Source organism: Gavialis gangeticus, unplaced genomic scaffold (genome assembly GCF_001723915.1).
Source record: "Gavialis gangeticus isolate Ggan-Ray unplaced genomic scaffold, GavGan_comp1, whole genome shotgun sequence".
Taxonomy (NCBI): Eukaryota; Metazoa; Chordata; order Crocodylia; family Gavialidae; genus Gavialis; species Gavialis gangeticus.
The window spans coordinates 16,295,921-16,312,831 of record NW_017729034.1 but is presented as its reverse complement, the minus strand read 5'-3'; the positions used below and the strand labels follow the sequence as shown (position 1 = coordinate 16,312,831).

Here is a 16,911-nt window from a genome sequence, read left to right as displayed (position 1 = left end):
CACCAGCCAGCAGGGGAAGAACATGTCCCTGCTGAGCTCATTCCTCTGCCAGGATGAACTAGGAGGTATGGGATTGGGGCTATGGGGAAGGAGGAGGCCCCAGGTCCTGGCCATGACCATTAAAACTGCACCTGCCAGGGTAGGGAGGCCTGGTGGGACTGCTGGTGGTGCCGCAGCCCTGTAAATGCCAGGACCAACGATCCCCTGCTGAGGAGGCACCATAATCTCCAGCTAATGCACGCATGCACAAAGTCCTGGATGGGAAACACCCAGACCTGTCACGTCTTTGACAGGCCTGATGCTTGCTGGTTGCCGTGCAGTTGTGAGGCTCCCGGTGAACACAGCTTAGCTGCCTGGGATGCCAACTTTAGGGTTGAAAACCCCTTTGTCAGGCTGAGGAAGTACCTGAAAAGTGGTTTGCATTGTAATTTGTTCCCTCTCAGGATCAGGCCTAAGAGACTGGAGGCAGAGTGTTTTTTTCATGAGGAATGTGCCCTCACAGGTAGTTGGGTTTTGATGTCTTTGATAGATTCTGGTGTGCAGTTTGTGGGGGTACTGGAGATAGTTTTGTGTTTTGAACTGTGGGAAGTTGGCTTCAGTTCTGCTGATGAGGTTAGGTGCTTGTTTGAACGTACAACCAATATTCAGAGCTGGGCCTATGAACTGCACTTCATCAGCCTACTAGGTAGTAGGTACAGAGACTCATGGACTCAGTATACACAGTGGAGTTCTGGCACACTGCGACCTGCCAGGCATCTGACTCCCCGGGCACCTGTGCACTCTTACCTGCGCTGCTACATCCCCCTTTCCCCCCTACCCCTGACCCCAGCCTGTCCCTTTCCCCCTGACACCTTCATTTCCATTTTCACTGATTGGCTTTCTTGCCTGCATTGTGGGCCAGGCCAGCCTCTGGCTCCTTTACTATTCCTTCCATCCAGGACCAACTGCAGGTACTTCCTCAGCCTGACAAAGGGGTTTTCAACCCTAAAACTTCCAAAGATGCACTTTTTTAAAGTACTCCTTTTTTTTTCATAATACACATATAGACATAAAAACACAAAATAAGTGATCACATACCATGAATAACATCATATGTCCAACACAACACAACACAACACAACATCTTTACTTCTTGCTGTCAATTCCTTTATAAAATGACAGGCTCTGTGACAGGTCCGTTTGGGTACCTTTGCTGCTGCTGCTGCTGCTACTGGTGTTGAGCCAGCTAAGTTATTTTACCTGTTGTCATGTAAAGTGGAGCATCAGGCGTGAGGCTGTAGGGGAGGAGGAGGCCTCACTGGGGCACACTGCTGTGTTGTGCAGAGGCCCCAGTGTACCCTAACACACACACCTTAACACACACATGGGCACACCTTAACACACACACAATGTCACCCACCCACATCATGAGATTTGCCTGTCAGCAGCTTGGGGTGCAGGGCCCCGAATGACAGACTCCCCCAGCGAGACACACACAGCTGGGAGGCTTCATGGCCTGGCAGGGCCCAGCACCCAGGCCTGCACTAGATTTCACCCCCCTGTGCCCCAAGACAGACGCAGTTGCCCAAGCAGCCACATCACAAGTTTTGTCTGCCAGCAGCTTGGGGTGCAGTTCCCCCCAAACCCTGCACCAATCTTCTTGAAACTTAGCAGATTTTGTGGCCTGAGCAGGGGCCACCACCCCTGCAGTTTTCAGCCAGCTGTGCCTTAACACACACACGGTCATTTGTGTCAGGGTCATTTGCGCCTTAACACACATGAGAGGTAGCAAGTCAATGTGGATGTATATATGTTAGGTATATGTAAGGGGAGTAGAGTGCTTCTGCTTCTGACTGATACTTGAGTGGTTTGTCTTTGTTCTAAAGTTCTTCGCCCCCTTACAAAGCTTGTCCTCCCGATGAAATCTCATTGCATTGAGCTGACTTAAATTAATAATGTGTGCCTATGCATTTGTGTAAGTGAAAGAGGGTAATTTCTGCACATCTGTCACAGTGGATGGGGTGGGCTTGTGTGTAAGAAATAGACAGTGGTGTTGATATATGTAGGACAGAAATGGCTTGGGTAGGGTATCTGTTGAGATATGCAAATGTGGGTAGCACTGGGGTGGGGGTGTGCCTTATCCTCCTTTCATATGACTCATCTGCAACCCCAGACACCAAACACCTCAAAGGTCAGTTGTGGCTTTAACATTCACCACTGCAGGCCCTTGACTGTTTCCACAGCTTGCTATACTGAGGTTTTTTCTCCTGTGTACTGATGCACTGTGGTGGGTTTTGTATTGAATCCATGACATCTGGTATTTTTTAAATTAGTCATAGTCTTGCAGGTTCCACAGTTTCTTCAAAGACCTCATCTTCAGTATCACTGTCATAAGCAGGGGGTGGTGTAAGTGGCTCCAAGGGTTCCACACTGTCTTCAGCACCTTTGACTTCATGGATATCTGAAGAAAACCGCTGCAGCCTTGGGGGCAATACCAACCGAAGGCGCAGCCTGGATCCTGCATCTGCCTCAGAGAAATGCCTAGTGCCTGATGCCACTGAGACACTGAAGGTCTCCACCACAGCCTCAGCCAGGGCAGGTGACTCTATAACCACACTGTACGGCGGGGGATCACCCACTGGTGAAGACACTGTGCCTGCATTGGAAGTGATTGTCCAAATTGTTGGGTTTGGCATACTCATCACTTCCTCATATGTGGGAGCTTCATAAGCATTATTCACCCTGCACACAAAAAACAAAGACCTATATTAAAGAAGTCCTGACAAAGTTTGTGCTACACAGAGACAGACAAATCCATTCAGTCTGGTGCCCAGCCTATGTCCTCAATCTGTTAGCATGAAAAATTGATCAATAGGGCTTTTTCATCAGGGAAAACCAAGACACGCTTTGTTAGCTTGAACCAGCTACTTTTTGAAGAAAAAGAGTGAAAGAAAAATAAATACTGTATTTTACTTTAAACTAACAAATCAAATGATACGAGCGAGAGTACTGTCAGCCCTTGTTACTTTATATTATGTAATCACACTGGGCATGTCTACACATGCGCTCAACTGTGCAGTAACAGTAGTTACTGCAGAGTCCCAGAGGCACACAGGTTATTTCTGACCCTACTGCACAGTAGTGTCAGTGTCACAGTTTGTACCTGCTGATCCTACGTCCCCATAATAATGAGATATGCCACTGTAGCTCATTGCTATAGTGATGTAGCATCTTGTATAGATGCACCCATTGTAGATCAGTGATGCCTAACCTACCTGGCCCTGCAGGCCAGATGAGTACTGCAGGGATGGTCTGTGGGTTGGGTCCTGAGTGCAGAGTTGATCCATGGGCCTGATCCAGCATGGGATCAATATGTGCATGATTGGTCCCATAGGTGATCTGGGCTGACAGCTTGGTCCCATGTGCCAGATTCAGCTACCGCACAACCCTATACACTGGCCTGACCCTGCACACTGGATTCAGCTATGTTGCAACCACACATGCCAGTTAGATCCTGCATGCAGAGTCAATCCATAGGCCTGATCCAGTGTGGGGTCAGCATGTGCATGATTAGTCCACTGTGTGATCTGGGGTGCCAGCCGAGTCCCATGCACCGGTTTCAGCTACAGTGCAGCCCTATATACTGGCCTGACCCTGCACACTGGATCCACCTATGTTGTGACCACACATGCCAGTGCAACCCAGGGTGTGGGGTCATATCATCCCACCATCAAGGCTCTCCCACAGGTTGATAAATTTGGCAGCAGAGAAGCAGTGGCAGTGTTAATTATTACTATTCCCTTTCTACCAAATTTCCAGATCCAGGGAGGGGTCTTGTGACTGGATGCAGCTCACACACACACACACACACACCAGATGCAGTTCATGATCTGTAGGCACCACTGCCTACTTTCTTTCTATTAGCTTCTTTAAAAAAAATTGAGTAGCTGTTTGACTCCAGGCTATCTGTTGGCAGTGAATTCCCAAGCTCCCAAATTTGAGATTAGGTACCAGCAATATAAGAGTGTGATAGATAAATATTTCTTGTTTTATAATAGTTTCCAAAACTATCCTTACAATTCATGTTTCCATTTATTATTAGTAAGGCAATACAATCTTTTATGTAACACTTTTCATCTGGGGATGTTAGAGGATTTTAAGTGACTATTATCTTGCTTTTACACAGGGGTGGGTAAAAATAGGGTCAGGCCATATCTGGCCCCATCAAGGCATTTTGTACAGCCTGCTGCAGGTCCCTTGGCCCCACCTAGACCAGGTGCTGGGGCAACCCAGGACATGGCACATGTGGCCAGTCCCACAACCCCTGGATCTACAGCAGGGTTGAGGTAGCACAGTGGCCAAACTCTGTTTCCCAGCAGCTCAAACCATGGCTCCTTCTGGCTGCTGCTGCCAGACCTACCATGCTACCTGAGCACCATGGCCTGTCTACCCACCACCGCCAGCAAGACCCGCAAGGGCAGAGTACACAGCCAGGTAGGTGGGATGCAGTCGCAGGTGGGTGGAGAGCCACATCAGGGAGTGGGATGGGTGAGCAGGACCAGGGATCGGGATCAGGATTGCAGGGCCATGACAGTGCAGAGCCGGGGCTAGGGCCAGGCCTGGGGCAGAGCCATGATCGGCTGCCTGCACACCCGTGCGTCAGGGCAATGGTTCTGTGAACAAGGGTGTGCAAGCAGCACATTGCGGCTCTGCCCTGGGCCCTGGCTCAACACTGTCACCACCCTAAGATCCCAGGGTCTCCATGAAGACCAGCCGGGACCCACACAAGCAGGGCACATGCCAGGCAGACAAGGCAGGGAGCTGTGTCAGGGGCCAGGTCTGGGATCTTGGGGCGGTGGGGCCAGGGTCTGGGGCAAAGCCACAATCCACTCCCCAGAAGCCCCTCCCTGTGGAACCAGTGCCTGTTGCAGGAGCTTGCAGGCAGGGGATCATGGCTCTGTTCTGGCCCTGGCCCCACAGTGTCACTACCCCAAGATCCCAATCCCCAGCCCAGGCTCCATCCACCCATCCAGCTCCTGGATGCTGCTCCTCATCCACCTACAGCCCATCCCAGCTGCCTGGCTGTGCGCAGGGGCCACTTACAGAGTTCTGGTGATCTGTTGCATGAGGAAGCATGCTGACCTGGCCCACAACAGGTCACCAAAACTCCGCATGTGGCTCATGGGCCCAAATAATTGCCCACCCCTGATTTTACAGAACAAGAAATTGAGGCAGAAAAAAGCTTATGACCAAACTATTCAAATGAGGTTGCTATTTTTAAAAGCAATAAGACCTAATTTATATAGGTGCTAAAAAATCTAGTTGATATGAACAGAATTTTTGAGGCCTGATGTCCTTCAAAGTCAGGCATTAGATGCATCAAATTTGATATTACAAATAGAAGCACTCGAAGTTACAGGCCCCTTAAATTTTGCCCGGGAACTACTGCTGTTCAGACAAAGTTTGGAGGACTGAACTGCAGAAGTCCAGCTGGGAGTCATCAAAGTATTTCCGCAGTTCTTTCTTTGTTTTTTTATCTGGCCTTTGTAACAAACAGTTGTTATGTTACAGCTCATAAACAAAACTATTAATGACCCAGAAGGGTTCAGAAAAGATTAGAGTACGACATGATGACTTAAAGGCAGAGAAGAGATAGCTGGATCTATGTATCCTTTTTAAGTGCGCCCAGGAGGAAGAGAATACGTGCTGATTGAGATATCTGAGATTTGTGAAATGGACTTTGATAACCTCCACCTGGGAATACACACACCTGGACTGATATGCTGTTTTCTGGAATGAACTTTGACTTCTGTCTCTTGGGAGGAGAGCAACAGAAGATTATGGAAAGGTATATAATGAAATGGTTATACCCTGGGGTACAAAGAGTAAAAAGAAAAAAAAAAAGAAGTAATAGATGTAATTGCTCACCCTGCCTGGCTCTGCATCCTTGGAGCTGCCAGATTTGCATTCTGTGTCTGCTGATGTTTCACGTAACACTCTGCAAATACACTCAGCAAGTAGCCAATGAGGCAAAAGCCTCCCACCCCCAGGAAGAAGTATCCTACTGGGTTGATGTTAGAGGAAACAGCCAACATTGTGACCCCAATGAGAAGTGCAGCAGTGAAGAGAAGTAACAGAGTCTGGCGGATGTTCCTCCAATGTGACTCTAGCCACATGGTGTTATGGATGGCAATGGCAGACAGAGGGGGAAAGGCTGGATAGCTGGAGGAACAGACGTCTGTGGGAGACAGAGAGGGTTTTGAACATGCAAGTGAGACCACAAATATGTCAACATATCAACATGATATCACATACACATGCAACTACATGCCATCACAAGAACATTCACATTACACAACACTCAGAAACAAAATGCAAACCAACAAAAATACACATCCATAAAGCTATCCTAAGCCAATACACACCAAATACAGGAAACAAATATCTAGATACATCCCAAGAGCAAGACATACACATGGAAATACTGTACACAGGCACAAATATAGGGAGATGCCAAAATTAATGTGGACAAAGGTGCACAAAAAGGCATGCAGAAATCTTCTGTATGCATATGGGTATAATATATGGATATGTAAATGCAAGGTAGCAAGAGAATGTAAATATGACATACATGATGAGCAGGTTAGAGTCCTGGCAAACTGGACTGTGGGTTGCCTGAATATGTTTTTATTGTCAAGATGATATACAAAATGCAGGCCACATATCAAAACTGTGATTCCTTCATTCCCAGCAGATAAACAAAATACACCATCAAAGATTTTTTAGATGTTTGTGCCCACGTCTTCAGCTTCTTCTGGTTGTCAGGCTTCTTCCCACCATCCTGTTCTCAGGCGCCCTCGTTCCCCATCACTGATGGAGTCTCCCCATCATCTCCTTGGCAGGAAATGGTGTCTATAACTAACTTGTACAAAACAAATGCCAATAGTCTCTGGTATTCAAGTATGTACCAGGGAAGAAGAGTCACTTTATATTCTTGTATACTTTATCCTTGTATTTTTTATAATTTTCTACATACAAATACCACCATTGTTGGGAAACATTAAGAGTATAGAATTCCTACCATGGGACACACGTACTCAGGACTACCAGCTTTGATTGTACCGTACCTGTATAACACAGTCAGTTATTAGAACAAGGGCACTTTCTGTGAGTACCTGGTCTCAGATAATCCCAGAAAAATCAACAACCAAGGGAGCTCTCTCCTTGCTGGACACTGTTATTGAACACTGTTCCTAGAAGCCTGTCACAAATAGGTCCCAGAACATGCTCCTTACATGACATTAATACAGTTCTGCTTCCCCAGGATTTTCCTGTGAAGATGTACTAATCTAAAATAATCCTTCTCTTCATTTAAGCATTGCTCAGAATGAAGCAGCAAATACCCGTTAATTCCAGGGATTAGGCCTATTTCTCATGTATTGTTGGTACAGAACCTAGAAGTGAATTCTTCATGTCTAGCAAATCCCAAAGCCGGAGAAAGAGAGAGAAAGAAAAAGACAGAAGGAATGACATGGAGTGGAAAAGAAAAGTAGTAGGCATACCTCAGTGCTCACTCTGCCTTGACTTACCATCGGATAGCTTTAGATCTTTTTTTTTATATATAACAACACATTTTTTCTGTTCTTGTTTTTTCTTGAACTCACATAAATTTATGGAAGTAGATCATTCTGATGTGTGCATGCACATGTGCACACATGCACACACACAAACTTGTATACTTGCAAACCTTTACTGACCCATGCAAACAGTCACGCCAACACATTTGTACATCTAGGGTGGAAATCTATTATTTCTTGGTTGTCTAAGTGTCCAGATTTAGTCATCTACATGATTGTCTAAGCTGCCAAAATGCCACTTATGCACAGGTTGAAATTCTATTCCCACCTGTGTAGCCATACATGGACAGTAATGTATGCACACAGACTGGGCATATGCATGAGCAACAAAATGAGAATGAGAGACCTCCTGTCTTTCCCCCTCAATAGCTCACTGGCCAGGGCACTCACTTGAAAAACTGAAGGCTCTGGATTCTGGCCCCCTTCACCCAGAGGAGTTTTGATCCTGCATTTCTGATATCTCTTAACTACCACACCATAGGTCAGCTATTGCTCAGCCCTTTCTTCAGTGCTCTTTTGAAGCTGGCCCAGTGAGGAGCCACAAGAGGGATATATGTGAAAGATATGTGAGGCCAGGAAGGATACAAGCCAGAAGGTATGTGGCTCACAATATACTGGCTGCCGGCTTGGAAGAGAGGGGGACCTGATTTCTATCTGATACTCTTGCTCACAGTGAGGCAGAAGCTTCCTTATGGCTGTGTCTTCTAGCCATTTTTAAATGACTTTGCAAGTGACTAAGCTGCAGAAGAAGCACCAGAGAAGTCACTGGATAATGGCTAACCTGTGACATGATGGTTAGAGTGCTGTGCTGGGAAATAAGAAAACTAAGTTCAAACTCCTTTTTGTGGCGGAAGAACCTAGAATCCAGCACCTCTGGCTTCCCAGGTCAAGGGCCTAGTCATGGGGGTAGGGGGAGGAGGAAGACAGACAAATCCACACCACCCTTTTCCATTCCATTCTAGTCCAGCAGTCATGATCATAGCTAATGCCATTTTTGTGTATCTATAACTTCCACATGTCCACAAGGAGCCACATACATGCCTTGGCTGCTACTATGTCTTCCCAGTCTGTGTAGCTACGTAGACACACATAGTCATCTATTCACATGGGACTATGCACCTAGGAATTAGACAACAAATGTATTCATTATCACAACCAGGAAGGGTATAAAACACCACCCCTGCTCTTACATACAGATTTCCATTTGTACATACACATATGGAAACATGCACTCACAGTCACACAGGGAAGCACACACTTTCGTACAAGTACTGCATGGTAACATGTAGGCATGCAAATGCACACAAACTCATTCTGGTGTTTGCTCATTTAAGCATTTTCAAACCAACTCAGACACTTATAATATTAAACATTTTCAAATATTTTAAAAGGGTAAATATAATTATTAGCATTAATAGCTGTAACTATTGAAACTAGAAAACAGCCAATTAAATCTAAGGTTTCAAAGCATCAGCAGATCCATTTATCTTTCCCTGAAGAACTTGGCATGTACATTGTTGCAATGGGATAAATCCTGTGATTTTCTTAGGTCCTCATTCCTGGTTCTCTCACATACAAAACACTCACATTCTGTTTCATACATACAGGTGCACTTTCTTCCCTACAGACACACAGGTCTGCATATACCTTTACATATACATATTTATTGACATTCTGCACATTTGTAAGCCTGTATACCAATTTGCATGTGTACATTTAATACATACAGCTGTCATACAGACACACATTCTCAACCTACCTCCGTACAGGCATTCCCTTGCAACACCTTTTTTTTGCTATCAACTTTCAGAATGCACTCACCAAATAAAGCCTTCCAGAGCTGGTACCTGCTGTGTCCCCTTGCTTTCTGTTTTCATCCCATTCTTGCTGCTCGTAGACATCCCAAAAAAACTGTTTTCAAGTTCCTTGGATTCTGTTCTTCCCTCTCTCTCGCCGAAAGAAGAGAAACCAGCAAAAGGTCTTGTCCCCTCCCTCCAGTCTTCTCACATCCTTATGAGGGTGGTGTAAAAACACTAGTGACTAATAAATATGAGAAGGTAGCAAACTACGTGAAGATCGCCTTTATACCAGCCTGGCCTGGGAAATTAGAGTCTGAATTCTTCAAGCACTGAATCCAAAGCTTCATTTCTCCATGATTAGGTACTTTCTCATCTTTCTTTTCTCCTCTCAGTTCCTTCACTGGCAGGTATGCCTCAGAGAAGCAGGAAGTTAACTAAAGAGAACAAGTGGGTTGCAGGGGTGGGGAGTGTTGTGTGGGAGTGCTTGTGCCTGAGAGTGATCTGTTTGGCTCACCTCTCTCCAATAAGTGTCTCTCCAAAGAGAGGATTATGTTCTTTCTGCTTACAGAACATTCCTGAACCCTATTTCACAAAGCAGGAAGGATCTCAAGCCCAGTCCCAAATCAAATGACTCACCTATAAACTATTTATGAGCTCTATAAAAATCTAAACTATGTGTTTTTTCCCATTCAGATTGGTTACTGTCTTGGACTTTAAGAAAAAAAAGGAGGAAAGCAAACAATATTATTGCTCTCAGAATGCTAGTGTAAAGTTCCTGCTATTGAAGGATATATCTGGAGCAATCTGGATACATCTGAAAGTAATGATAAGCAAGAGTGAAAGCACTGAATGTTTACCCAAATTTAGTGAGTATTTGGACATAGGTTATGATAGTAAAAAATACTATAAGATCACAAGTACTGAGCAGTTTGCAAAAAAATGACCTCCAGGAGCTGCCGGTTACAAATGCCTGTACTATCAGAATGCTCTGTTGGTAACACTGATAATTAATAATAGTTTTCTCACTGGGTCTTCTTCAGCTGGATTTGGAAACTTTTTAGCTTCTAATGTAGATGGGGGCATACCACTCTTAAATATCTTTGTCTTTGTTCACTGTAGCCTACTTGTTCCCTGTTTTATTCTTTAGAACAATGGTGTTCAACATATTCAGCCCCGCAGGCCAGGTAAGTAATGCAGGGCCAGTTAGTCCATGGGTTGGATCCATGACAGGGTGGGTCTCCAGATACGTGATCCCATGTACCAGATCCAGCCATAGCACCAGCCTAACTCCACACACTAAGCCAGCTAGAGTATGACCCCATACACAACATGGGGCCATGTCATCCAGACTACAGGGTTCCCTATGGGTCTGTAAATTTGGCAGTGGGGAGACAGTGCCAACATGAATTGCCACAGCTCTGGAAGCAATGTTGCTACTGCTTCCCTGACACACAATTTCCAGAGCTGTGGGGAGCCCCAGTGGCCAAATGATATGGTTCCTTGAGCCAGTGGTTGAGCACCACTGCCTTAGGAGAATACCATTAACGTCAATGGATTTATGTTACTATAAATAGAGAACAATTAGGTCCAGGGTTTTCGGTACACTTGTTGCAAGGCCATTACCTACTGTAGAAAAATATCCTATTCATGATACCACTTTTAGTAGGGGGGCTGCTGCCTAGTCTTGAAAGCAGTGAAACTGCTTATAGCAAAGGTGCAGCAAAACTAGTTCTGTTGTTACATAAAGCATGATTCAGTTTTGACAGAATGTGGCACCTAGGGATTTGTTTATAAAGGAAAAGTAACCTGTCAAGGACACTGCAGGCAACTAGTGCAGTCTAGCTGCCAGTGAAGACAAGGGCGAGCTAAGCTAAGCATTGCTTCAGACACTATGATAGCAATTACTGTCTCCCCTGCTGTGCTTTCTGTAGAGAACTATTAATTAACTATTAATAGTTAAATAAGTCAGGAGGAGTAGACCAACATAAGCACTGCCAGTGCTTTGCACCCAACTAGCTGTATAGCTGTGGATTATGAACCTTGGCAATTTTGGCCCTGCCCCTGCACTAATGCTCTGCAGTAACACTGTTTACAGAATACCTTTCCCACACTCATCTCAGAAGCAGGAGATTTAGAAAAGTCTTCTGGGATGCTCAGCAAGTCCAGGAATATTGTGGAAGCAGAGGTCAGATTTCTGTAAATTCCTATAAACTCCCCAAACTCTTACAGCATTCAAGGTATATGTTCTGGGAGGTTCATGGGTGAAAATTTAGTAAAAGTACAATACATAATACCCTCATTTTCAGAAATGCTGGACTATTTGTGTAAGTGGAATTCTCCCCTCAGTGAATAATGGTGATATTAATGACGTTTCCCTTCCCACTGTGATCTTGGGTGGTCCTGCATACTTACTATCTCCATGGCTTGTGCATCCTCATTTGGAATGCTAAAGCCTATGAAGAAGACTCGTTTATATTCTGAGTGGGTACAGAGTTGTGATGGATTCTGTTTTTCAGAGATTGAAAATGAGATGGGGTGGAAGATGGTGATCATTGTTTGTGCAGAGTTCTGAAGAAAAAAAAGGGGGTGAATTATTAAACAGGTTACACAGAGAATTGAAGAAACACAAAAACTTAACATCAACTGAAACATAAGCGAGCCAACAGAGACTGAAAGGAAAATAAGAAAAAAACACAGACTTCTCTGTGAAAATTGACTTGAATTAAGGGTGCATTGTTGATAGAAGATATATAATTTATCTTTATGTATGTTATAGGGACTGGATGCATCCTTAATGTTAAATGTGTTATCTGATATATTGGACTCTTCTTCTTCCCTCACTTGTCCCATCTAAATGGGGTCACTGTTGTGAATCCTGGCTCTCCACCGGCTTTGGTCATTTGGTACATTGGATTAATTAGTCAATAAAGTTAAAAATAAGAAAAAATGAGATGGGGATGCATGTGGACATGCAGTGAGTGTTCAGTAACAAATGTCATATCTGCCATCTGCATAGTAAGTAAAGTACACAGGACTTTTTATGTTAAAAAATCGTTATATAATTTAACTCTTGCAGGTCAGCCGCAGACACCCCAAGAAGCCAAAGGATGACACCATTGGTTCTTGGAATTCAATTTGCTGGAGAAAGCATCCATCTTTACTTTCCTTTTACAGAAGGAGGCAATATGATTAATTATCAGCATTATTGAGAGCATGAGCCTGGGCTGGAAGAGTTGACGCAGAGTCCAATTTTGGGGTTAACACTGTTGATATGTATTTTAAAATAGACATTATATCACATCAGTGGAATTTTCTGTTCTCCTCACATCTCTCCCTCTTGATCATTACTCATTCTTAGTCCTCTTGCTGGTACTGATCATGTTTAGCCAGGAGAGATTCAGACTTTCACAAGACAAACCTCAGCACAAACTACTGATCCTTATGAAATTCTATGAAAAACTCCTCTGAAAGATTAAACCCATTGAATCAAAGAAGCAGCCCATCCGGTCCTGTCCAAAGATGATCCCATTTGGAATATGCATTATAGTAAACAAAAGGCAATGGCAGAGCTGTAACCAGAGCTATACGGCCCATACACCCCTTGAAACACCAGAGTATGTATAAATGTACAGGCAGTCCTCAACTTACAATGTTTCGAGTGACAACATTTTGCATACAACATTTATAAATTGACACCCTGTTTCAACTTTCTGATGTCAGTTTCGACTTTACAACACTTGATCTGACGCCAAGCCATGCCAGTGAACAAGTTCTCTGCGTCGCTCATCTCCCTGGAGAACATCTGTCCAAACATCCTTGGACACTTTCTTTAAGAAAGCAGACAAGACTCCAGAAAAACCTGGAGCCAAGACTCTTGAGAAGGCTCCAACCAAGAGCCCTTCAAAATGTCCAGCAAAGTCTCCCCAAAGAAGTCCTTCCAAATCAATGTGATCGCTATTTACAATATAAATACATGAATATAGCTATATTACTAATCTAAAATTAATTGAGTACAAAATTCTGCATTATTTTTGGTGAAAATAGGGTATTGGGCCTTGGTTCAGGAAACAATCCCACATTTATAATATTGTTTCCTATGGGAAAATCGGTTCCGAGTTACAACGTTTTGACTTAAGACTTGGTTTTCAGGAACCAGTTGTGTCGTAAGTCTGAGGACTGCCTGTAATTTGTTTTTCATGCTGTCCTAGATGATTGGGTAGAGGGAAAGATACCTTGCCCAGAATCTTAATAGGAATGTTGGTAGACATGTTCTATGAAAGACAACACGGCATAGTTATTGTGAATTAAGATAAAATAAAGCCTAGAATTAATATCTCTCTTCTACATTGCTGTTTTACTTTGCTACTCATTGCCTGTGTTCCTGCATTTCAATTTAATCATTAACTGTTATATATCTCAGTAATGGAATTACATGGATAGCTGATCTGAATTTGATTAGAACTGATTTTCATACATCCACTAGAAAGATGTAGTTGCAAATAAAGACACTGAGCATGTTTACATAGAAACTGCTGATAGGCATATAAATATTACAATAAAAAGCAATACAAATATTCTAACCATACTAGCTAACATGTAATTTCTTGCAATCATTGTTTACCTTTTTACATTTCTGTGTGATTTACGAAATACTTCCCCCTTTGTCTGCTCTATTGAATGTGTCCATGTGATATCTCTCAGCCAGTTAGCGTGCATAATAAGCTGGTTACATCATGACTGGAAACCATGGACTGCACTGTAAAATAAGGAAGTCCATGGGGGTGCTGAGACCTGGGGAACTGAGAAAGGACAGGCTTGGCATGCAGTTTGTGCAGGGGTGGCTATGGAAGGTAAAGGAATAGACAAGTACAGAATAGACATGAAACATCTAACTTCATGTGAAGTTACATGCATTTTTGCTTTTCATGCAGAGTAACAGCAGCATGATAGATTCTGGAAATTTCTGTCCCAGCCCCTGAACCTTCAAAATCATTCCCACTGGTATAGTTTACACTCTCTCTCTCTCTCTCTCTCTCTCTCTCTCTCTATGTATGTATGTATATAGTGAAGGATCCTTTCGTCTCCTGATTTCCCCCCTTCCTCCTTTTGACAAATTGGATTGACTGCCTTGTACATGGCCAAGCCTTCAGTCTTCTTGGATTCTCTCACACCACTCTCAAAAGTATACCATGAGTCTGGCAAAATACCAGGCATTTTCTAGTCTGGTTGTGTTGTCCCTGTCCTCCAAGCTGGTGTGGGGGGGATTCTTTACCCATCCCCTCAAGACCACATCTCAAGGCATTTTGGTCCTGGACAAAATCTCAGTTAGGTTCATCATAAAGGGGGCAGGCTTTATATACACAACAGAGTTGATTATTCTTGGTTTGGTATATTGTACTTTAAGGATTTACATTGTTCACAGTATAGCTTGCTGGCTCTGGTTATATCAAAACCAGTCAGGTGCTTAGCCTCATAATGAACTGAGGTTTATCTAACTTGGCTCTGGACCAGAGCCTAAATGTCAACCTTTGGAACAAGCTGCCAGCTGACCAAAAGATTGCCTATGATAAGAGTTAGAAATGATAATTGAGAGCATGAAGTCATTAAAGTCGTTCAGCATAGAAACCCTGTTCAAGCAGACAGTTGCTTGTGGAAGTAAGTATAACTGAACTTATACTGTGCACAGCATAATTTGTATGAATAAGTAGTTTGCAACCAGCTAGATTCCCAACTAATAGAATACAGAAAGAAGAAGAAGCAGATCATTTCAGTAGCCGGTGGTGCAACATGCAGCAGCAGTGGAAAGACTACTTTGCAAACATCATAGCATCATGGGTGCAACCTCTGTCCACATTGACACTGGTATCATAGTTACATGATGGATAGTTTTAGGAATCAAACCTCAAGCAAATGATGTAGTTATGCATGTATGCTATTGGGACCGTCAGCATGTGGTCAACAAGCATTGCAGCACTTTTTTTTTTAGCATTTATGGCTTTTTTCTCTCCATTTTCTCTCATTTTCTCTCTCTGTCCATTGTTTTGTCTCTTTCCCAGTCTCTGAGCAGCATCTACCTTTTCTCTATTTCTTCTCACCTTGTGACAATCTCCTGTTCAGGTGGATATTAGTTAGCCTGCACTTTGCAAGAGATTCCTTATCAACACAGTGCCTGGCAGAACTTGTATAACTGACTGTGAAGGTGACACTAGCCTTTGCCATAGATTCCATAACATCAGTAATCTTTCTGTAATCACTAAACATTTTCCTCTGTGTTGCCAGTGGCCTGCAGTAATTCCAGAACCAGGACTTGTGGGACCCCCTACCCAGTGGGCACGTCTACACACGCATTTGCTCCAGAAACAGTTTACTCACACTCTCGGGCATGTGTCTACACGTGCAGGAAACCACGGGCAGATTTGCAGTTCCTAACAGCAAACTGCTCCCACTTCCTGCGGCCCTCCAGTGAGCCCCTGCCACCACCAGGGGGAGCTGTTGGCAGCCATCTTTAAATGGCAGCTCCACTACCTGGCCTGCTGCTTTTCTAGGCAGCAGCAGCATGCACAGCACAGGAGCAGCATGCAACTGCTCTCTCACCATAGCCTCTTCCTCCCCACACCATGACTGTTCTAGCCCCTACCCCTGGCAGCAACCTCTAGCTCATGGTAGCCATGGTGATGGACCCACTTACCTGCCACACTGACCTCTGTCTGGCCCAGGGAAGTCTGGGCCCTGCCAGCTCCCACACACAGCAACCACCTGGCTGGTGTCACTGCACTGTCCCAGCCCCACCGCTGCCTCGCAGCTACCACGTGGACCCCATGCTGGTGGCTGGACCCTGGCAGGGATGTCAACAATGTGCTCCTGGACACCACTGCCAGGGCTGTCCATGGTCTCCTGGGCCACCAGCCCTGCCACCTCTGGCCTGCCCAGCCAGCCAGGATTGGTGGCTACACATTGTCCAGACCACCTGGTATGATGAGCAGTGGCTGGAGGTGTTCCAGATGACCCAGGCCACCTTTCAGGCTCTCCAGGAACAGCTCTGCCTACACCTGGAGTGGCAGGACACCGCCATGCGGCAAACCCTCCCCACAAACACCTGGCTGCCCATCGCTCTGCTCAAGCTGACCCTGTCTGCCAAGCTCTGCTACGTCGACCACCACTTCAGCGTGGGCAAGACATGTTGGCGAGGCTGTCCTGAAGGTGTGATCATGCTCCAGGACATGCTGGGGCATACTGTGCTCCACAAGCACAACCCCCGGGTGGTGGTGGCAGGGTTCCATGCCCTGGGCTTCCCCCAGTGCATCTGGGTCCTGGATAGGATACGTAACTGCATCATCTGCCCACTCCATGACAACCACCCCTACTACAGCCAGCAGGTCTTCCATTGTGTCATGCTCCAAGCTGTCATCAACCGCCACAGTGCCTTCATGAAAGTGCACCCTGGCTGTGCAGGCAGTGCCCGCAATGCCTGCATATTCTGCAACTCTGCCCTGCCA

At 44.9% G+C, this 16,911-nt stretch overlaps 1 protein-coding gene across 2 annotated transcripts; it reads right to left on the bottom strand.

Moving 5' to 3' along the window:
• Positions 1–1,859: 1,859 nt before the first annotated feature.
• On the bottom strand, positions 1,860–9,935 carry TMEM139 (transmembrane protein 139). Of its 2 annotated transcripts, none has more exons than XM_019527614.1 (3): positions 9,714–9,935; positions 5,908–6,217; positions 1,860–2,721 (listed from the first exon to the last, which is right to left on the bottom strand). In XM_019527614.1, exons 1-3 carry the CDS (start codon positions 9,760–9,762, stop codon positions 2,313–2,315), a joined length of 768 nt encoding a protein of 255 aa, XP_019383159.1. In that variant the 5' UTR covers positions 9,763–9,935; the 3' UTR covers positions 1,860–2,312. The 2 variants fall into 2 exon arrangements, with proteins under 2 accessions (XP_019383159.1, XP_019383160.1); XM_019527615.1 differs by having other exon boundaries at positions 9,438–9,929.
• Between the last annotated feature and the right edge of the window lie 6,976 nt (positions 9,936–16,911).

Coding starts and splice junctions, on each gene's coding strand:
- TMEM139 (XM_019527614.1), bottom strand. CDS start 9,762: ATGAAGCTTTGGATTCAGTGCTTGAAGAATTCAGACTCTAATTTCCCA. Junction 6,218..9,713: donor TTCAGACTCTAATTTCCCAG/GCCAGGCTGGTA, acceptor TGTCTCCCACAG/ACGTCTGTTCCTCCAGCTAT. Junction 2,722..5,907: donor AGGATGCAGAGCCAGGCAGG/GTGAGCAATTAC, acceptor TTTTGTGTGCAG/GGTGAATAATGCTTATGAAG.